At 52.2% G+C, this 21984-nt stretch overlaps 1 protein-coding gene across 1 annotated transcript; it reads left to right on the plus strand.

The window, feature by feature from the left end:
• The first annotated feature begins 610 nt into the window (after positions 1–610).
• Positions 611–19555, plus strand: LOC113992180 (eosinophil peroxidase-like). The gene is made up of 13 exons (XM_027729252.2): positions 611–683; positions 1817–1910; positions 3141–3316; positions 5310–5430; positions 6040–6169; positions 7221–7427; positions 7969–8284; positions 10876–11036; positions 12860–13106; positions 13513–13683; positions 15570–15807; positions 17351–17565; positions 18767–19555. The coding sequence occupies exons 1-13, from the start codon at positions 611–613 to the stop codon at positions 18793–18795; spliced, it is 2178 nt and encodes a 725-aa protein (XP_027585053.1). The 3' UTR covers positions 18796–19555.
• Positions 19556–21984: the final 2429 nt, after the last annotated feature.

Here is a 21984-nt window from a genome sequence, read left to right on the forward strand (position 1 = left end):
AGCTCGCCGCTGCTGTGGCCAGGGGCTGCCCCGCGGGGAAAGGGTTTAGCTGGGCGTTTTAGGGTGGATTCCGGGCTGCCTTTGAGGCAGCTGCACGGCGGGGGTCAGGCAATGAGCAGCAGGCTCAGCCCCACAGCTCTGGTTGCTTTGGAGCAGCCTCGGGAGGTGAGTGCATCAGATTTGGGCGAAAAACATCCCAAATTTCTGCGTGTGGAGGACCTGCCGTGCTGCCCTGGCTGCTCCCTCTTCCCCTCCAGCTCTTCCAGCCCCCTGCACTCCCCGTGTTGCTGCCCAGCTCCCTGCCAAGTTGCACTGGCAACGTGTTCTGCTCCCTTTTTGTTGCCTCCAAAGTCCCAAACAGGATGTTCCCAGCAGTGCTGGGAATCCCCAGGACAGGAGGCAGCTCCCTGCTCCCTGCCTGGGAGGTCCTTGTAGTGCCACAGGGGGACCTGAGGTCCCCCTGTGGCACTACAAGGACCTCCCAGGCAGGACAACCCCTTGCACTGGGAAGTGGATGCCCCTTGAGCTCCCTTGGCATCCTCAGTGTGGGCATGGAAATTCCCATCCACTGGCTCTTGGTCTTCTTCACTTCTTGCATTCCTTTGCAGGGATGAAGGCAGGAACCTTCCCGGGGCTGCTGGTGATCCTCAGCCTCTTCCAGCCACCTGTATCCTCTTCCCACGGTACTGTCCTTCCCTCAGGCTTTGCAGATCAGGGGAATTTCTGAGCAGGAAAGACAAAAGTTCAGCCTGGAAGAGCCTGAATTGCTCTGCTGTGGCAGCACAGCCCTGAAGAGGTGTCAGAAGGAGCACAGTTTGTCCCTCCTGTGGCAGCAGTCCTGGCTGCTTCAGGTTTTTACCAGTTCATGGCCTTCCTGGTTTCTTAAATCAGGTTAAAGGAGGTCAGTTCTCAGGTATGAGGGCCTCTATTCCTGCTCCCTGAGCTTCCAGGGCCTGGAAGTTTGGGGATGGGGCAGTCACTCCTCTCTTCCAGCCCTGGATCACTGCTCTAAAACATCTAGAGACCCCCACCTGTTAACTTAGAGTGTCAAGTCCTTATGGAAAGCATATGCTTGATCTTTCATTTGTCTCAAATAGTGGCTCAGGCAATAATTTTTCTCATCAACATCATCCAAGAGAGAAACTCTGGGCTGATCAGGGAAGATATTTTAAAAATTCTGGGGAGCTTTTGGAGATATTTACCTCCTCTGTGTGATTTTCTGACATTTTTTTTCTCCCTGGAAGCTGTAGGAAAGTGCTGTCCCTCAGAGAAGCCCACCAGGGCCTGTCCTCTCCTGTTCTGTGACCCACAGCCAGAAGATGATGGGGATGAAATTCATTTTTGGGAGCTCCCCCAGGCAGGAAGAGGAGCAGTGAGGGTGGCAGGAGGTTGCAGGAGGGACTGGAGAAAGCCATGAGGAAATTGGGTTGTTTATAGAATCACAGAATCATGGAATGGTTTGGGTTGGAAGGATATTAAAGCTCAGCTCATCCCACCCCCTGCCATGGGCAGGGACACCTTCCACTAGCCCAGGTTGCTCCAGCCTGGCCTTGGACACTTGCAGGGATGGGAAACAGCAGGAGGGATGGTGCCTGCATCTCTCACTGTGGCTGTTTGAAGCCTCCACTGGTGGAGACACCTCTTCATGCCCAGGAACAACTCTCAGACCCCCTGAGGATTATATTTATATCCAGATCTCTTGAGAACGAGCAGCAACTGCCTCCAGCACCGCTGTGCCCAGGCCCTGGGTGCTGGAGACACGAGCACAGGGTTCCTGACAGCGCCCTCAGCTCTGCCCTCCCTGTCCCCTGCCCAGATGTGCTGGAGGAGCTGTCGGACACGGCCCTGCTGAGCAGTGTGGCCGAGGCCAAGCGCCTGGTGGACGTCGCCTACAAGCGCACACGGGACCGGTGAGATTTGGGGCTGGGGCACGGCTGTGACCCCCGTGTGACACCTGTGTGACACTCATGTGACACTTGTGTGACACCTCAACACCTCTGTGCCCCCTGTGTGCCCCCTGTGTGCCCCCTGTGTGCCCCCTGTGTAACCCCTATGACCCCCATGTGACCCCCGTGTGACACTCATGTGACACCTCAACACCTGTGTGACCCCCGTGTGACCCCTGTGTAACCCCTATGATCCCTGTGTGACCCCCATGTGACCCCCGTGTGACCCCTGTGACATTCATGTGACCCCTGTGTGACCCCTGTGTGACCCCTATGACCCCCGTGTGACCCCTGTGTGACCCCTGCACTGCACCTTCACCCTCTCCTCCTCCCTGAGCACAGGTCCAGCGGGGTGAGGAGCTCTGGAGCACAGAGTGCTGTGACCCAGGATGTTCCTCCCAGCTCAGTGTTCACAGAATCACAGAATGGTTTGAGTTGAAGGGACCTTAAAGATCTTCTTGTTCCACTCCCCTGTCCTGGGCAGGGACACCTCCCACCAGCCCAGGTTGCTCCAAGCCCCGTCCAACCTGGCCTTGGACACTTCCAGGGATGGGGCAGCCACAGCTTCTCTGGGCAACCTGTGCCAGGGCCTCCCCACCCTCACAGCATCACCTGACGCTGTGCTGGGCTCTGTTCCACTCCTCAGAGGAGCTCTGAGGTGGTGCCAGGTGTTGATTTCAAGTGGTTCCCTCCATGGACACAGCAAAAGGCTGTAGTGAGGACACTTTGTGGGACTCCCAGCCATGGTTTGGGAGTGTCCAGCTTCCCACCAGCCCGTAGCTGTCCTCCTCCTGCAGCCACACTCTGAAACCCCTTGCTGGCTCAGGGACCCCTCCAGCTGACAGGAGGTTCCAGCAGCTTTAAGACAGGGTGAGCTGGAGGCATTTGGGACCTTGGGATGGACACACCTGCAGATGTGGATGGTCTGGATAACAGCTGAGTGAGCTTTGGGTGCCTCAAGGATCTAAAGACCTAAAATTTGCCTTCTGGCAGGTGGAGCTGGGCAATTTGAGAGATTCCCTTCCTGCAGCTCCCTGTGCTCCTCTGTCAGGGGTGCTGGGAGCAGCCCTGGCCTCTCCCGGTGACTTTGCCTTTGCAGTTCAGAGCAGGGACACACCAGGAAAGCTCAGATGTGGAACCTGCAGCACTCCTGGCCTTGCCCCAGGTCAGGTTCTGTTTTCTTCTCCCTCGCAGCATCAAGCAGCACCTGCAGGAGGATGCCTTGAGCCCGGCAGAGCTCCTGAGATACTTCAAGCAGCCCGTGGAGGGGACCCGGGCGGCCGTGCGGGCGGCAGATTATGTGCAGACCACCCTGAGCCTCCTCAAGGAGAAGCTGAGATGGGCTGTGAGGGGGGACTTCAACGTCACAGGTGGGGATCTCACTCTGCTGGGAAGAAGGCAGAGGAGGAAGACACCAGGCTTGGCCACTGGGGCTCTGTGGGGCCTGGGAAGAGGGAAGGAAAGCAGGTTGTGATGGACCATGACTCAAACCTCTCCCACGTGGCTGCAGAGAGGCAAAGCTGAGTTCTTTTTCTGTGCTCTCTTTCTATTTAAAAAAAAAATTGTTTAGGGGTTTGTCAGTTAATGACAGTGTTTTGGGCACGTCCCTGGCTCTTTCTGCAATATAGAGGTTCATGGACCAATGGGTCAGAGCTTGAAGGACTTTGGTAGATATTATTATTCTGCTTAGCTGGGAATGAGCAAAGCCAGAGATGTGACTCGAAGTAGTTCAACCCCAAGGAAGGCAGTTCTTCTGCCAGGCTTCAGCCAGCACTAAAGTCACTGCCAGACTGTGCTGCACCAGGGACAGGATGCTGGAGAAGGTCCAAATGGAGAATGGGGAGATGTGAGAGGACATTTCAGCTGTGTCTGAGGGAGCAATGTCCTCCCTGAGGTGGAATCGTGGCTCCCTGGCCAGGCCAGTCTGCTGAGAGCAGGAGGCAGATTAGAGGCAGAAAGAGAAACAGCTCAGGGAGGCACAGGGAGGGCTCCTGCCATAAAAGGTGAACTCACGGAGGGCATGGAATGGTTTGGGTTGGAAGGGATCTTAAAGATCGTCTGGTTCCAACCCCTGCCATGGGCAGGGACACCTTCCACCAAGCCCTATCCAACCTGGCCTTGGGCACTTCCCCAGCATTCCAGTAAAGCACTGGCAGGCCAGGACACACGTCCTGGGGTGTCCCAGCATTGCTCCAGGATGGGGTGAGCTGGAAGAAGATGGCAGGGCTGGTGGTGCTCAGTTCCAGCCTCTCCATCCAGGAATGATGCTCCACAGACCTGCCAGGCCAGCTGGTTGCCACCTCTCAGCTACAAGCCCAGAGGCTCCTTAAACCATTCTGCAACCCAAACTGTTGGTGGCAGCAGTGACCAGGAAACCTGTGAGGGACCCAGGACTCGTTTGAGCAGCAATAGCAGAGAAGGAGCATCCCTGCTCTGGAGCCAGGCTGGGAGAGCTGGGGGTGTTCACCTGGAGAAGAGAAGGCTCCAGGGAGAGCTGAGAGCCCCTTGCAGGGCCTAAAGGGGGCTTATGAAAGAGGGAGAGAGACTTTTTACACTGGTAGACAGTGACAGGACAAGGAGAAATTAAATTTTAAACTAAAAAAGGAGAGATTTAGATAAGATGTTAGGAATAAATTGTTCCCTGTCAGGGTGAGGAGGCCCTGGCACAGGTTGCCCAGAGCAGCTGTGGCTGCCCCATCCCTGGAAGTGTCCAAGGCCAGGTTGGATGGGGCTTGGAGCAACCTGGGCTAGTGGAAGGTGTCCCTGCCCATGGCAGGGGGTGGGATGAGATGAGCTTTAAGATCCCTTCCAACTCAAACCATCCTGGGATTCTGTGATTAAGGTTTTGCTGGCTGAACTCAGCCACTGAGCTCCCATGGAAGGGGAAATCTCCACGGTGGAAACACAAAGGCAAAGTTTCCTGGTGTGCCCAGCCATGGGATAGTTCTTCTCCAAGCTCAGAGCAGTGGTGACACTCACTGGTGATGCTTCCAGGGGGAAAAACTTGTAACATCCCCTGGGGTGGCTGGAGCTGTTTGCATTTTATGGTGGAGAGAAAAAGGGAGAGGAGAGGAAGGAAAATATAATGCTAGAAAATCATTCTGCTGCTGCCCAGGCCTCATGTGTAATTATAAATGATATTCGACCACAGCTTTGCTGGGTTTGATGCTTTCCAACCCAGGAAAAGCAGCTTTGTTGCTCCTCAGCACCTCTTTGAGCAGGAAGGTCTTAAACAACAGCACGTTGTGGTCGTACAGGTGATGCTGTGACAAGAAACCATCCCAAGGGTACAAGAAGGAAAACCTTTCCCTGAACCTGGGCCAGTGTGTTCCTGAGGGCTTGTTCCCTCTTGTTCCCTGGCAGATTTGCTGACTCCAGCTCAGCTGGGGATGATTTTCAAGGCCAGTGGATGTGACCAGCAGGATAAGAAAATAAATTGTGCCTCTTCCCGCTACCGAACGATCACCGGCGAGTGCAACAACAGGTGAGGGGCTGAGCTGGAGGGCTGGGGGGCAACAGGACACGAGGAAATGGCCTCAGGCTGAGCCAGGAGAGGTTCAGGTTGGAGATCAGGAGGAATTTCTTCATGGAAAGAGTTGTCAGACACTGGAAGGGGCTGCCCAGGTGGTGGAGTCACCATCCAGTAATCACCATTCAGTGATGGCCTTCAAAAGAACCAAACAGCACAGGAACACTCCCAATCCAAATCTCCCAGTTTCTATTCAAGGTCACTGGAAATGCCATTCAGAAGCCTCTGGCCCTTTTCCCTGGCATTAAGCCTCCAACTTTAGTTTCCACCCCTGGTCTGACATTGAGGGCTCTTCTTCAGGCCAGATGACACCAAGGGTCACCTGAGTTCTTGCCTGGGAGAAACTGAGGCTTGGGATGGATTGTTAAAGGTCTTTTCATACCTAAACAATTCTATGATTACTGTTGTTATCATTATTAATCCTGAGGTTTATTGGTGCAGCAGCTCCCGGATCGTTGTCCGGTCCCATTCCAAGGTCCACATCTCTCCACATCCATGAGCTCTTGGCTCTGCCATGATCCTGATGACGTTAATTGTTTGCTCTTCTTCCACTCCCTCTGGCAGGAGGCACCCATCCCTAGGAGCCTCCAACAGAGCCCTGGCCAGGTGGCTGCCAGCACAGTACGAGGACGGCGTGTCCATCCCCCCTGGGTGGACAGAGGGAAGGCGCTTCTATGGATTCCCTCTTCCCCTGGTAATGTTTGTAACAGTCACCTGAGAATGCACAGTCAGGGCCTGGGGATTGTCAGTTCTTGGGCAGATCACAGGCAGCAAAATGTTCACCCACCAGTGGGATTGGGGGATTGGAGGAGGAACTTGGATTCACCAGCTGCAGAGTGATCCGATGAGAACATCCAGGGGGATCCATCAGAAGGGCTCTCTAGCCTTCAGGAAAAGCAAAGGAAAATCAACCTGATTATGCAGAAGCACGAGATGAAGAAAGAATCATGCAATGTGTTCTTTTGAGTGCACTTAAGCCAAATTATTTCACTCACCTTTTTTTTTGATTTGGTTTGTGGCAGCAGGTCGTCTCCTGAAAAGCAACGTGCCAGAGGACAAAGTGAGCAAAGGAACCCCCAGAATTAAAAATATCTGACCAGAAATTCTGTGTGGGGGTCCCTGGGTGGGGGTTATGGGTGTGTGGCTCTGGTGGCACCTGAGTGGGAGCAGGGACATTGTGATGTGTCTTCTGGTCACTTGGATTTGATGCAACAAGGGCACTAATGAGGAGCTCCCTGACTTTCTGAGTTGTGCCTCGTGCTCACGTGTCCACTGTACTTCCTAACCCTCCTCCAGGGCACAGCACAGTGCCCACTTTTGTGCAGTAATAAATGAAGGGAGAACTGGTGTGGGAATTGTGATGGGTGGGGAAAAGATAAGAAGGGAAGGCAGCCTTGGAATAATTTAAGAAATTCTCGGTGACTATTTTTTCCACACTTCTATTTCAGAAATGTCTTTTACAGTTTGTTTTGTCTCCCTTTGTCAGGCTTGCTTAGCTGCTTCCTTAAGTCCATCAGGGGATGGTCTGGGCCTAGAGGCTCAGAACCCTGCCTAGAGCCAGACCAGTGCAGTGCCCAGTGAAGGGACACTCGGTGACACCTTCCAGCGCCGACAGATTTGGGTGGTTTTTTTGTCTGTGAAGCACAAGAAATGCCTTGTGGAATTTCACTGACGACCCCACGACCTGGTGCACCCCTTTGTCCAGGTCATTTCCCCACACACGTGTCCTGCCTCCATCCCTGCAGGTCCGGCGGGTGTCCAACGAGATCGTTCGCTTCCCGCCGGAGCGGCTCCGGCTGGACCAGCGCAGGTCCCTCATGTTCATGCAGTGGGGGCAGTTCATTGACCACGACCTGGATTTCAGTCCAGAAACCCCAGCCAGGTTCAGCTTTCGTGGTGAGATAGACTGTGACACCAGCTGTGCCAAGAGGCCTCCTTGCTTCCCCATCCAGGTACAGCCAGCTTCCTTCTTCCAGGGGACACAGGGAGAGGGCATCTGCCTTCCAACCAGGAGATGGTGGAGGTAGGGAGAGGGAATCTTCCAAGCAGGAGATGGTAGTGGCTCTCCCAGCCCTTGGCCATGGGGGAACATCCTCCCAGAGCTGGCCAAGGGGGTTGGAACACCCTCTGTGCTGAGCCCTGGGCACTGTCCCTGGGTGTCAGGCACAGTCACAGAGATACTCTCAGGACTTCTGGGGATGGGCCTGTGCAGGGATGAGGGTTGGACTCAATGATCCTTGCGGGTCCCTTCCAACCCAGCATATTCTGTGATTCAATCAATTCAATCAATTCAAAGTTATACGGAAAAACTTTAGGAATCCATAGGACTGTATGGAAATCTAGGTGTCTCCAGGCTGTTTGGGACTTGGACTCCTAAAGAGCACCTCTGCTGTCCACCTGACCCTCCATATCAGGCTTTATGAGGTGGCTCTGCCGTGGCTGTGCATCACCACGCGGCTCCTGCTGACAAAATCTCCCGTTCTCTTCCCTCAGATCCCACCCAACGACCCCCGAATCACCAACAGGAGGGATTGCCTGCCTTTCTTCCGCTCTGCCCCTGCCTGTACCCCGGGCAGGGGGGTCCGGGAGCAGGTCAATGCCCTCACCTCGTTCCTGGATGGCAGTGTGGTGTACGGCAGCGAGGTGGCCGTGGCCAGCCGGCTGCGGGACCGGAGCCGCGGGCTGGGGCTGCTGGCTGTGAACCAGAACTTCACCGACAGGGGCAGGGCCTACATGCCCTTTGGGCCCATGAGGAAGGAGCCCTGTCTCAAGGCCAGTGGGGCAGCTCGAATCCCTTGCTTTTTTGCAGGTAAATTGGGTGTTTTCACCCTTGACCTGAAAACCAGAGTGAACAATTCCACTGGCTTCGGTCGGTTCTTCAGGTTTTTCTTCTCTCCCTCTCCCTCTCCCTCTCCCTCTTCCTCTCCCTCTTGTCTTCCTCTCCTGTTTCTTGTCTTCATCTTCTCTTTCTCTCCCTCTTTCTCTCCCTCTTTCTCTCCCTCTTTCTCTCCCTCTTTCTCTCCCTCTTTCTCTCCCTCTTTCTCTCCCTCTTTCTCTCCCTCTTCTCCCTTTCCCTCTCCTTCTTTTCTTCTTCCTATTTTCTTTAATGTTTTTCTTATTGAAGGAGGAAATGGAGTGTAGCAAGTCATGAAAGGCTGAGACAGGCTGTGCTAGGCAGGAGAAAGGTCTTCATCTCCAAGTCTTCTTTGTGACAATAGGCCTGGAGTGAATCTGTCCCATTTGTGCTCCAGAGAAGGGTCCAGAGTGCCCTGGGAACCAGTGCCATGGTGGAGCCAAACAGGCACAGCAGTGGCAGCCCAGCCTGGAGGCAATGGTTTGTCCATATTTGTCATTCCATGGCCGTCTCTATTCCTGCAGGATGGGGACAGGTGTGTAGGTGCGGGGCTGAGTCAGCTCCTGGAAGCATTTGCTTGTGTTGCTGCACATCAGAGTTCCTGCTGCACTGTGAGAGGAGCTGAGATCCCAGATGGAATGAGAAGGAGGCCAACTCCAGACCATGGTGACCTTCTAAGATGTGTCCCCACCACTGAGAAGGGTGGGGGTGCACTGGGAGCCAGGACAGTCCATCAGGACAGGCTCTGGCTTCATTTAACCTCTGTCATGATTTTGGTATCCCCTTGACCACTTCTTCAACCAAAAAGAACTCCTTTGGTCCTGGGCACAGCCTCCCAAACCCAAACAGCCTCCCAGATCTGTGTCCCCCTTCCAGCCACATCACTGCACAGCCACCATCCTCCTCCTACCTGCTGCCCTTTGCCATCTTCTCCCATCCCCAGCTCACAGAGACAGAAGTGACCCCTCGGACCCTGGGCATTGCTCCCTTCTCCCTGGCCCGGCTGGTGAGGATCCAAACCTGGGGAACCCCAACAGGGACATTTCTCACACACTTTGTGGATTAGTGTCTCGCTCCCTGGTCTTTTTCTTTTGGAAGCAGGACCTTCTGGCTCTGCTGGCTCTGCCAGGCTGAGCAGCTCTGGCACTGCTGGAGAAAACTTGAGAGCACAACAGATCTCATCAGCTGTGGAGCTGCTTTCTATTCCCTTGGCCCCCCGTATATCTTGTCCAAGATCCTCTGTGCAGCATCCCCAAGGTCCTTGGATACCATCAGGACCTGGTGGTGGGACCGGTGGGACACCTCTGCTTGATGCCATCCTCCAGCTCCTCCTGTGAAGTTTTTGGTGTTTTGTGCTCCCTCCAGCCTCTCACACCTCTGTGTCTGTCCCATCTGTTGTTCCATGTCTTCACCTGCTCCCCTTGGTGAAGACCATGTGGGACCTGTGGCCAAAGGCAGATGCCCAGTGAGGAGCAGAGCAGGAATATCAGATACTTTCCAAGGTGGAAGTATCAGGTACTTTCCAGCCCTCTGGACCGCAGGGGCAGTTCCTGTTCCATAGCTGGAACATTCCCATCAATGCATTCATGGCTGGTTCAGAAGTGTCTTTGAAAATTCAGTGTCTTATTTGGGACTTTTCCGGTCCCTGAGAACTGGGGGAATTTCACATGTGCTGTTGCCTACCAGGGCTAAGTGTTGCCTCCTGGAGCTCTGTTGGAAGCCCTGGCTGGGTGAATTCTGCTCATGGAAACCTCACAGAGCTGCTTTTGTTTGTCCTTCCGCAGCCCCTCACAGGGAGCCTTTGACAGTGGATGAAAAGGGCTCTGTGCTGGGAGCAGGAGTAAATCCCTCTATTTACTATGGGACAAGGGCACTGAATGCAACATATTTGCTTTTCTCTGAGTGCTTCTTTATCCTCCCATCACCTGCTTGCTCGTGGGTTTCCTGCCCCAGATGTTTGAAGAAGGATTTGATGTTTCATTGTGGTGCTGTTTGTAATTTCTTCCTTCGAGTTGTGACTCATTTAGCTTTCACTTTTCCTCCCCAGGGAGCTTGTTTGGGACTGTCATCTTGCTTTGGCCGCAGTTTCAGCCGGTTTGAAGGAGACCTTCTGACTTTCAGGGCCCTCCTGGCTTCCCTCTGCCCATCTTACATTTCTCTCTTGACTGTGAGACCAAATGTCTCTCTGATATGGCAGCCTGGATAACACCTACTTGTATTTAACTCCTTAAGTAAATGCTACAGCCCTTAATTGAAACAAACCTTCCCCATCTCTCTGCGATGCTGAGCCCAACCACGGTGGCATCTTGGCTTTTGCTGCCTCAGCAGAAACTTGGCTTTTCCCTGGTGCTGCCCAATCCTGGGCGCTCCGACCTCGCTTTCCTTCTCCTCCTCTCTCCTCCTCTGTGTTTCTCCCCCGTTTTCTCCACAGCGCAGGTCTCCACACATCTAAAAATTGCTCTGTGTGCGCTTCCCGGTGGGATAGTCCCATTCCAGTGGGAAGCAGCCAGGCACAAGGCACTGCCACTCAGCTGTGACCCTCCTAGGTGACACCAGAGCCAGCGAGATGCTGGAGCTGGCCTGCATGCACACGCTCTTCCTGCGGGAGCACAACCGCCTGGCCGGGCAGCTGAAGAGGCTCAATCCCCACTGGAATGATGAGACCCTCTACCAGGAGGCACGAAAGATCCTGGGAGCCATGATCCAGGTACCATCTCACACAGCCTGGCTCTGCCTGCAGTCTCACAGCATTAACGTGAGAGGCTCTGTTGGGACGGGGTGGCCAAAGGGTGTGAGGTTTTTGGGGTGCAAAGGCCCAAATTCTTTCCACCAGCCCCTTTCAACCAAAGCAAAATCACACAGAGATCCCTGAAATAACAAAGCACAGAGGGGTCCCCCCCAGATCTGGGATGTCCCTTTGCTGTTAAATTCAAAAATTGCTTGGTGGTTTCTAACTGCACTTTTTTGTTCGAGAAACAGGCAGAGAAGTGAGAGGAAAAGTTTTTTCTAACCAGTGTTTGGTACCTGATAAAAATGACACTGGAAATTCGGACTAAAATTCCTCTGGGTTGGCAGTCTCCTCCTCTCAGTGGTTCCCTGCCCATGGCAGGGGGCTGGAATGAGATGATATTTCAAGTGCCTTCCAACACAAACCATTCTGGGATCCTATGAAGAATCCCCATGTGCTGGTGGGTGCAGCCTTTCGTGGTATTCCTCTGTCCTCTGGGGCAAAGAGCCCCTTGGAACTGTGCTGCACCCCAGACTTCACCCTGAACGAGACCTGAGGGTCACAAAAACATTTCTGTGCTTGGGAAGGACCTCTCAAGGTCTCCTGTGCAGCCTCCAGTTTGGAACAGGACCAGCTTCAAAGCCAGATGAGGTTTCACAGGCAACACAAAAGGTTGGTTCTTATGAGAAGGAGACATGGAGTTCCCAAAGGCTGTGCTTAGTCAGACCTAGTTGGAAACTTGTCTTCTGAGCTGGCTTAACAAGCAATAAAAACCAGGAATATCAAAATGTTTAAGTTTTTTTAACTGTCAATTTAAATATTATAGTATTTTTGGATAAACATGTTAGGTAAGGCAATGTGGAGAGACTCAAAGGGTTGTCCTAAAGGCATCATCTCCATCACTGTGTTGACATCAATGGTTTCATCTTCCTGCAGTTTTCAGAAAATTAATCTATTTTCTCCTCCTGACACAGAATTTTTTTTTTTTTACGTTTTTTAATTGTATTGTGGCACTTCCTCAATATCTCAGAGAGACATGAAGGCAGGGTTGGAATCCTCTGCTATGGGAGGGCTCTCAGGGCTGCCCATGGGTGGTGTCATCCCATGTGCCAACGCTGCCAACGTTATCTTTGCCCTCTCAGGGTGCAGTTCTGCCTGGCTGATGGGAGACAATATTTGGGAGGGTTTGGCATTCTCAGAATCAATTAGGTTGGAAAAGACCTCTGAGATCATTGAGTCCAACCAATTATTATCTTGCTCTGACCTATCAAAGCGTTGAGGAACAGAGGCCGTGTCTGGGGACACCGGAGTGCTGAGCATCAGGGGGTAGGTAAGAGGGTGTGTGTGGATCAGGCACGAGCAGTGTCCGTGCTCCCTGGTGGTCCTGGAGTGTCCATGCTGTGTTTTCACCCAGCTCCCTGCATGTTCCTGCAAAGTTCCTCAGTGTTAGAGGGTGTGGAGATCCCTCCATGCCTGGCCGGAGAAAGCAGGAGCGTGGGCAGTGCCCTGCAGTGCCTGTGTCCATGTCTGGTGCTGCACATGGACAGCTGCAGAAGAGGTTTTGTGGAGAAACAAAAATGTCCCTCCACAGTGGCAGGGAGGATCCCCACTGGGCTGCCAGAGCAGCTGGGTGAAGGTGTGGTGAGGTGAAAGGCGGGTTGGCCCTGGGGTGGTCCATCAATCCCATCAGAGCAGCTCCACATGACAGCTCCTGTCGTTTGACAACACGAACAACAACTTTGCTTCTTCAGAACCTGACAGCCAAGACACTGATGGTTCATCCTCTCCTTGTTTCCCCCTAGATCATAACCTACAGGGACTACCTGCCTCTCCTGTTGGGATGCAGGTTCCAGCATCTGATTCCTCATTACCGGGGCTACAACGAGTTCGTGGATCCTCGGATATCCAACGTCTTCACCCTGGCCTTTCGCTTCGCCCACGCTTCAGTTCCCCCCACTGTGGGTCGCCTAAATGAGAGTTACAAGCCCATAACACCCGAAATTCGACTTGGAACCTCCTTCTTTGCCGTCTGGAGGATCCTTCAAGAAGGTAAAGCCTTTCTTGCAGTGAGTTTATCCCGCTCAGCCTTTTCTACCCTCTCTGGATGAGCTCCTGCTTCAGCCAAATTTAAAAGCACTTTGTATTAAGTGTATTTTGTATTAAGTGTATTTTGTATTAAATGACCTCTTCAACCAGCCAGAGTTTTCCCAACAGGGCTGTTCCCTGCAGTCAAGTGCAGCCCATCATGTTACGGAGCTCGTGGTTTGATCCCTTAATTGCTGTCGCCTCCAAGAACATTATTCAAAGCACTTTCTAATTCTTTGAGGGCAGGAAAATTGATTCTCACGTAGCAGAAGTTTATAATTAAATACAAGCCGTGCTCAGCTCTCTCGAGCCTGTTATACACCCGCCGGTCTCCCCGCACTGCTCACACATCCCTGTGTCACCATTCCAGGTGGGATCGATCCCTACCTGCGGAACCTGATGGCCAGCCAGGCCAAGCTGATGACGCAGCAGCAGATGGTGGTGGATGAGCTCCGGGACCGGCTCTTTGAGCAGGTGGAGAGGATTGGCTTTGATCTGGCCGCGCTCAACATGCAGCGGAGCAGAGACCACGGCCTGCCAGGTGAGCTGCTGGGGGAGCAGGGCTGCCCAAGGGCGTGGAAATCAGGCGCTTCTGCTTGGGCACTGGGAAACATCTCCAGCCCATGACTGACTGAAATTACCTCGGAGCTGGATCTGATCCTTGTGGGCGCCTTCCAACTCAGTATAGTCTGTGATTCCCTGATGCTCTTTCCCAAACCTTTTCCTTGTTTTTGGATGACCACAGGTAAGTGGGGGGAGGTTGGGCGACGCAGGCAGAGCCTGGATGAAGCTGGAGGAGACATGTGAGGCAGAACACGGGGCATTGCACAGAGCAAAGTTTGCTGTTCGGTGACTTGACTTGTATTTTTCAAATAGAAAAGTTGGTGAAGTATTTCAGCAACAAGTTTGCAGGAGTGGAATTAGGGACAGAAGTCCCCCGTGGCTTCTCTCCAAGCATCTGTAGTGGTCCAGCCCAGCCCCACGTGACTGGAAGAGCAGATTCCAATATGTGAGGAAAACCTCATGGTAATTTCTCTACAAAGACCGTGTCCCAGAACAAAAGGCATGTCAGAACCACTCTCAGGGCTCTGCAAGGGGCAGAACCAGTGTAATGGCATTGCAAGATGCTCTTGAGAAATAGATTGTTGGTGGGACTCCACAGCTGGCTCCTGGTGGGTCGTTGCCCAACACTGTTATTAGTCTGATGTAAGTGCCTGGAGCTGCTGTGTCAGTAAATCCTTTGAAACTGCGATGAAAAGTGAGCTGAATCCACAAGCTTGAAGCCCAGTCGGAGGCTTTGCAGCACACCCAGGGGCATGGCCAGGTCACAGGATTGCTCTGCCTTGGTTGAAAGAGAAGGCTGTGATTTTTCCACGCTTTAAGTAGGAAAATCATTGTGCAGAACCTCTTCTGAACCACAAATCCTGAGCTTCTAGCTCTGACTCCAGACCTGCCATAGTGGAAGTCAAAGGTATTCCTGAATTTGTGAATTAGTGAGTTTCTGAATTGGTGAATGTGTGGTTAGCTTTGGGTCTCAGCCACCCTGAGTTCCACTGTACTCCTGGTATTAGTCAACTACGAAGGTGGTGATGGCACAGCAAGGTCAAAACAACCTTCCTAATTGATTTTTGGATGAAGAAAATTCTCAGTCTCCTGGAATTATTTGATAGTGGTGTCATCTGGGCATATTAGGAAGGAATATTAGGAAGGAATTGTTCCCTGTTCAGGTGGTGAGGCCCTGGCACAGGTTGCCCAGAGAAGCTGTGGCTGCCCCACCCCTGGAAGTGTCCAAGGCCAGGTTGGAGCAACCTGGGCTAGTGGAAGGTGTCCCTGCCCATGGCAGGGGGTGGAACAAGACAGGCTTTAACGTTTTGGCTTCCAGCTCAAACCATTCTGTGCTCACAGCAGAGGTTTTTTGTCCACCAAGAAGCAGAATTATGCACCAGTTGTGGCCCAGTGGATTTTTGGCTGTTTGCAGTAGAGGAAAAATTAGTCCAGCTGGCAAAGTCTGATGGCTGAAGTAACTTGGGCTGCGTGGTGTGGGATGGTTTGTCCTTGTGACTATACAGGGACCAGCTGTGGGGAAGCACTTGGCCACTGACCATCAGCATCTTGTCCAGGTTGAAGGCAACATAAGCTGCATCCCTGCTGAGTGGAACAGAATGTGACTGGAAGGTGGTGGAACATCTCCCACCAGCAAAGATCACCTGCAAAGTCATGGCCCTCCCAAAACAGCATTGAAAGGCCAGGCAGGAGGAACTGGCTCTGGAGGAATGGGAAGTCAATGGCATTAGCAGAAACATAAAAAAAATGCTTTAAACATTTTGGGGCCCTCCCTGTGTCCCAGCTTTGGGAAAGAGAGGATAAGGTCTTTCCAGGAGGTGATAACACGTTACTGATCTGTCTCTGATACCCAACCACTCGCAGGTTACAACTCCTGGAGAAGATTCTGTGGGCTCTCACAGCCTTCTGGAGTGAAGTCCCTTGGTCGAGTGTTGAGGAATCGGGATCTGGCCAGGAAGTTCCTACAGCTCTATGGGACCCCCAATAACATTGACATCTGGATTGGGGCCCTTGCCGAGCCCTTTGTGGAGGGAGGCAGAGTTGGGCCTCTCATGGCTTGTCTCATCGGCACCCAGTTCAGGAACATCCGTGATGGGGACAGGTAAGAGGGGGAGCTGGTAATCCCAACCCCAAAGGACAGAGAGGCTGGAGTTTATGGAGATTTCCTTAGGCAGATTTGGAAACTTCCAGCTGTTTATTGCTCTTCTTTTCACTACTACTCCAAGCATTTCTTTCCCCTTCTGGTGATATGCCCTGTCTAATGGTTGAGATCCTGGGCTAAGATCCCTTCCCAGCCGAGTGTTTTCACTCTCAGCCTGTTCACTACCAGTCATTACTTGTGCAAACTGGGTTGCCCTTCTCCATGTGGGAATGTTGGAGCCCTTTTCCTCCCTCAGATCGGTGCTCTCAAGGTGCTACTGTGTGTTCAACCAGCAGCTCCCTCCAGCAGGAAGGGAAACATAACAAAAACCTCATCAAGAGAAACAGGTACAGCTCTAAAGGTGGGAAAACCAGGATCTGGGTGGATTGACTTCATCCAATTGGAGCCAGATCTGTCAGGTCCAAACTTATTGCGCTGGAAGCAACTGCTCAGCGTCTGCTGAGGTGGTGGTTCCTGCTTTGAGGAGCTTTGAAAATTCACCTGCAGACCAAGGGATGGTGCTGAAGGACTGACACACTTCCAGGCTTTTTAGGGAGTAAAAGAGGTGAAATGTTCCCTCTTGGTTGGGTCCCAGCTCAGCCCAAGCTGCTCCCCCAGCACTGGCAGCATCCCTGTCCCCTCCCTGCTGCACCTGCAGAACTCAAACATCTGCTCACCTCCCAAATTCTGAGTTTGCAACACACATTTTTGTCCATAGTGTCTTCTGTACTTCTCGGGGGTCTTGGAGGTGATTTCTCACTGTTTCTTTTTTCCAGTTCTGAGCTGGAACCCCATGATCTGATGTGTAGCAGGGTTTGGTCTTTGCTTGCACCAAGATATGAGTTGGGGTTTCCTTGTCAACCAAAATCCCTTCAGCAGCGCTGAGCTTTGAACATCCCTGAATTCCTCTTCCTCCTTGAGGCTGCTCAGGGGCATCAGGTGCAGCAGTGCCCCATTTTAAGCTGCATTTCTGAAGCAAAATCCCTGTACCTGCCAGCAATATTGCCTGAAAATGTCATCACAACCCCTGTTTCTGGGAAACAGTTCTGCCTAGAAAGACTTAGGAGGAGCTCAGACCCCAGTATTGGGAGCTTAGAGGCAAACAGTCCATTGCACATCTAGAAATCCTCTTCTTATGGCAGGAAACAAATGCTTTTTTAAAAAAAATTGGGTAATTACATGGCTGGTTCCAGCACAGCAATCATGTGGCTGTAACCAGGGTCTGTGCAGCCTTTCCTATTTGAAAGAGGAGCCTGTGCCTCATCTGAGGGAACACAGGGCAATTAATTCAATTGCAGCTTTATTATAAGTCCATGGGCAAAAAAAAAAAAAAAAAAAAGCACATTAAATTATCCAGCTGGTGAGTCAGGGCTCTTGATTTAAATAACAGAAATTTGAATTTGTTCTTGGCAACAGAACTGTGTTATTGGTGTTAATGTGGGAGTCCTGAACGTGAAGAAGCCAGAAGGCAAAAATCTGTTGTGTGTCCTTGTTTCTCCTGCAGGTTTTGGTGGGAGAACCCCGGGGTTTTCACGCCTCAGCAACGCCATGCACTGGCCAAAATCTCCCTGTCACGAATAATTTGTGACAACACCGGCATCACTAAAGTTTCAAGGCACATCTTCAGGGCTAACAGGTACCCCGAGTACTTTGTGAGCTGCAGTCAGATCCCAAAGCTGGACCTCAGACCATGGAAGTCGCCGTGCACCAAGGAGCAAGGTAAGAGCTTCCCAGAGCTCCTGCCTGCAGGCAAGGGGGAGAACCAGAGCCAGGGGCTTCAACCAGAGCTGCCTGATGGGGCTCTGGGCCTGTGTGCCAGGTACACCCCCGGGACATGTGCCAGGTACACCCCTGGGCCATGTTTGGACTCTCCATTTTATCAGGTGCACTGGGAGTGGCTCCTCCAAAGTGCAGATTTTCCAGCCCTGGCAGTGCAAGACCAAGCCAAGTGCCCTGTTCTGGGATTCTGAGGAAAGGCTGAGGGAGCTGGGGCTGTTCAGCCTCCAGAGCAGAGCCTGAGAGGGGCCCTCCCACCGTGTGTCAGGGGCTGCAGGGAGGGGGCAGAGGATGGCCCAGGCTCTGCTCGGGGGGCCCAGCAATGGCACAGGAGGAACGGGCAGGAACTGATGCCCAGGAAGCTCCAGCTGGACAGGAGGAAGAACTTCTTCCCTGGGCAGTGACCCAGCTCTGAACAGGCTGCCCAGGGAGGGGCTGGAGTCTCCTCCCTGGGGAGATTCCAGAGCCCTCTGGACACAATCCTGTGCCCTGTGCTCTGGGCTGGCCCTGCCTGAGCAGGGAGGTGGCACCAGTGACCCTCTGGGGTCCCTTCCAGCCTGACCCATCCTGGGATTGTGTGATTTTTTCTAACTAGAAGACCTTCCAGTTTAGGTCTTTGCTGTTGATTCCCATGTTTTTCTGCATGGAAAGCAATGTCCAAATTGGGAAGGCTGGTCTGTCTGTCTGTCCAGCTGCTTGGCCTCTCTGCAGCACAGCTCTGAGCTGTCTGTCAGCACATCCTGGTCAGGCCAAAAGCAGCTCTTCATTGGAACAGAGATTCCCACTCTATGGAAGAGATCTTGGAATTTGATTTCTGCTTGTATAGCTTTTGCCTGTATTTCCATTATTTCCCTCTGCCTTCAGGATTTGTAAAATCTTGATCTTTAATGCTTTCCTTCCAAATTCTCTGAAGCCCCTGGCAAGTAGATGTAGGGAAGAGTGGCTCTCCCCTGGGAAAGGCAGACTGCTCCAGTGCCATGCCTTTTCCTGACAGAACATCATCCTTCCTTTGCTGACAGTCAGGCCCTGTCATGCTCTCATAATTCCAGTTATCAATCCTTCTTTTCCAGCTTAACCTGTGGAAATGAATCCACAGCTATGGCAGGTCCTTCTCTGTTAACACATTGTTTTTTATCTCCTCTAGAAGAAGATTCTGGTGACTTAAAATGCTGAACACTGAGGATTCCCCAGAAGTCTGGACTTGGGAAGATGCTGGGATTTGTTATTATTTTTTACTGGCTTTGTGCTTTTACTGCCTGCACTGTTGCTGTCATTTACTCAGCTTAGTTTGCACGAAGCCTTTCCAGTGGGATGGAGCCCAGCAAGAAAAAACTTCATGAGGAGATATCCCAGATCTGGGAAATCACTCAATATCACGAAGCCAAGTGAAATGAGTTATCCAGAGGCTGATTCCAAATCACACCAGCTGCTGCTTTGGTCCACAGAACCACACTCTGTTTTACCAGCACGTGGTTTGGACCCTCCTTTCAAATTTTGCAACCCCCACCAGAAATATCCAGGGCATTGGAATGGCAGCTGATTCTTGCTCCCCATTTTTTTTTTTTGTTTAAAATAAGACATCCTTTAATTCCAGAGAAAATCTCCTGATGTCAGGGTGCCCCTGAGGGAAGCAGAAGCAGCTGTCCTTCACCCCAAACCAGGCTTGTCTAAAATGCCCCGTGTCAGGTTTTGCTCCAATATGGAATTAAGGAATTGTCCACGTGGAGGGAGCTGTTTTCTCATCATTTTTGTGCCCTTAGTCCAGGATGCCCAAGGCATTAAGACAGAAATCTGTGACAAATTATTCCTGCAGCTTGGCACGAGCCAGAGTGACTTATCCCTGGGCTATGGAGCAGGTGGGATGTGTCCTGGCAAAGATAAGAACAATCTAAACATACAAGAAAGTAAAAGCTACTCTGGTTTCGCTCCAGCTTTGTCCTCTCAATATCTTTTCCTGAAAGGGATAAAACCCACTTTCTCCTCCCTCTATAGCCTGTTATATTCCTGTTATTGCTCATTAAACCGCAGTTTTGGGCTGAGGCCAGAATGTTCCTTGCACTTTGTAAGAGGTGTAGTAGCCACAGGTGAGTGGAGGATGGTGGTAGGATTTCTATGGGAATGTTGGGAAAAGACAGCTCCAGAACCTGTGTTTTGTCAATGAAAGAAAGAATTTCTTGCAGAAATCTCTGGCCCCACCTCCTGTGTGACATGGAACTATGGAAGGGGCGGGGCAGGAGGCAGTTCCAACAAATACTTGGCAACAATTCCTCCTTATCGTTCCCAAAATGGGAGGAGTCTCTGTGAGAACCTTGGAGAGGAAGAAGAGGGATGGAGACCAACTGCTGCCGGTCAGGGTGGAGGGGCTGAGGGTGGTGTAGGCTGGGAAACACCACCCAGGGCACATTTGGAAAGCAAAAGGCACCAGCCATGCCCTGGAGTGGGCAGAAGTCCCCTCTGTCTCCTGGGTGAGCTCCTGACAGTGATGGGTGTGGGGTGCCCGACTGCGTGGGGGGTGTCCTGGGCTCTCCAGCTTTGGTTTTCCCCTCTCAGTTGTCAAATAACACCCACCTGTGTCTGCTCAGCCCCGCAGGGACAGAGAAAGTCTCACTCATTACCTGCTGACTTCAGCAACTCCCCTGTGGGGGAGGAAGTGGCTCAAACCCACCCACAGTCCCTCTGTGTGCACGAAGCACAGGGAGCCAATTTTCCCGGTTTTAAGATGAAATCTGGGCACTTTGATCTGGTTTATCAACTTGATCAAACTGCCTGATCAAAGCCATGAGGTGCTGGTACAGCAGGAGGGGGGCTGTGCCATGGGATGCCCAGCACGTGCCTGCCCGGGCTGGTGGAGCTGCTGAGGGGATTCATCCTGCAGGAGCTGGGGTGGGACTGTTTGTCCTTCTCAGCCTCTGCCAAAGGTTTCAGAAGTTCAGTTCTCTCTCCTGGCTCTGCCAGGGCCTCTCATTCACTTTCTTTCCCACCTGCAGCTGTTGCAGCTCAAAGCTGGATGTCCATCCTGAGTCCATCCCGCTCAGCACCTTCTCCCAGGGACATTTTGTTTTGAGCCTTCGTTTGCTTATGGTGAACAAGACAATTTTCTTTGCCTTTTCCCATCAGATTAGATCCCTTTCCCTGCCTCCTCCTCTCTCTTCTGGCCAATGTGTGGCTGAGCAGAGTCGGAGAGTAGCAGAGTCATTAAAGCTGAGTGATGAAAGCTCAGGGTATGAGCAAGTCCCTCCTCTCCCTATCTCAGCTTCACTTAAGCCAGATTGTGGAAAAGGTGCAAAGACCCAGGGGCAAAAGGGAGTTAACTGGGAACGGACACACTTAGTCTGGGAACTGGGAACTACGTTAGAGCTGGAGTTTCAGAAAACACCTTGCAGGTTAGGCAAGAGCTGCCTGCTTTTGAAATGGAAGTGGGGTGGATCCAGGTGCTGGGGATGTTTGCGACAGAGCAAAATTACAGCTGAGGATTTTGGTGTCTGTGGCCTTGGAGCCTAAATGTTGTGTCAGACCTGAGCTCACGATCTCTCCGTGGCGAATTGGGAATGGCACAGTTTTTGTTATTGCTTTGTGCCCTTGGCTTTTCCCATCAGAGACACTCACCAGCTCTTGGAAGCCCCAGATCACAGATCTTTGCTCCCTCCAACTCCCTGACAGGAGAGGGGAGCCGGGGGTGGGGACAGGCTCTGCTCCCAAGGAACAAGGGACAGGATGAGAAGAAATGGCCTCAAGCTGCACCAGGGGAGGTTTAGGTTGGATATTGGGAAAATTTCTTCATGGAAAGGGTTGTCAGGTACTGGAATGGGCTGGCCAGGGAGGTGGTGGAGTCCCCATCCCTGTGGGTGTCCAAGGGACAACAGGAGGTGGCACTCAGTGCTCTGGGCTGGTTGACAAAGTGGGGATTGGTCACAGGTTGGACTCGATGATCCTGGACGTCTTTTCCAACCTTAATGATTCTGTGAAAGTCTTTGAAAATTGCTGTCAGTGACTTACAATAAAGCTTTTCAGTGGTTTGTGAACTCACACACCCCCTTGTCCATAGACATTCTGGGTGGGTTTGGGAGTGCAGGGTTGTGTCAGAGGTTTTCCTGCAGCAGGAACCTGAACACGGCTTGGTTTGGGAGCCACATCCATCCCTGCAGGACAGTCACTGCACTCCTTTCACTGGGGTTACATTTTAGGAACCTCTCTCCTGGCAAGTCAGGATGAACCAGGTGTGAGCAAATCAACCTTCCCCCAACTGCAAAAGGCCATAATTTATACTGATGAGATATAGGAGAGGTTAACAGGCATTAGGAAGGGAACTCTTTGCTGGATCAGACCTTGGAGAAGCCCGAAGCAGCTGTGGTTGGTCTCTAT

Source organism: Pipra filicauda, unplaced genomic scaffold (assembly GCF_003945595.2).
Source record: "Pipra filicauda isolate LSUMZ 115617 unplaced genomic scaffold, ASM394559v2 scaffold626_size208873_pilon, whole genome shotgun sequence".
Classification (NCBI taxonomy): Eukaryota; Metazoa; Chordata; class Aves; order Passeriformes; family Pipridae; genus Pipra; species Pipra filicauda.

Bases quoted from the DNA above. Each gene is read 5' to 3' on its own strand.
- LOC113992180 (XM_027729252.2), top strand. From the start codon at position 611: ATGAAGGCAGGAACCTTCCCGGGGCTGCTGGTGATCCTCAGCCTCTTC. The intron at 6,170-7,220 runs GTAATGTTTGTA...CCATCCCTGCAG, and splicing joins ATGGATTCCCTCTTCCCCTG to GTCCGGCGGGTGTCCAACGA. The intron at 7,428-7,968 runs GTACAGCCAGCT...CTCTTCCCTCAG, and splicing joins CTCCTTGCTTCCCCATCCAG to ATCCCACCCAACGACCCCCG.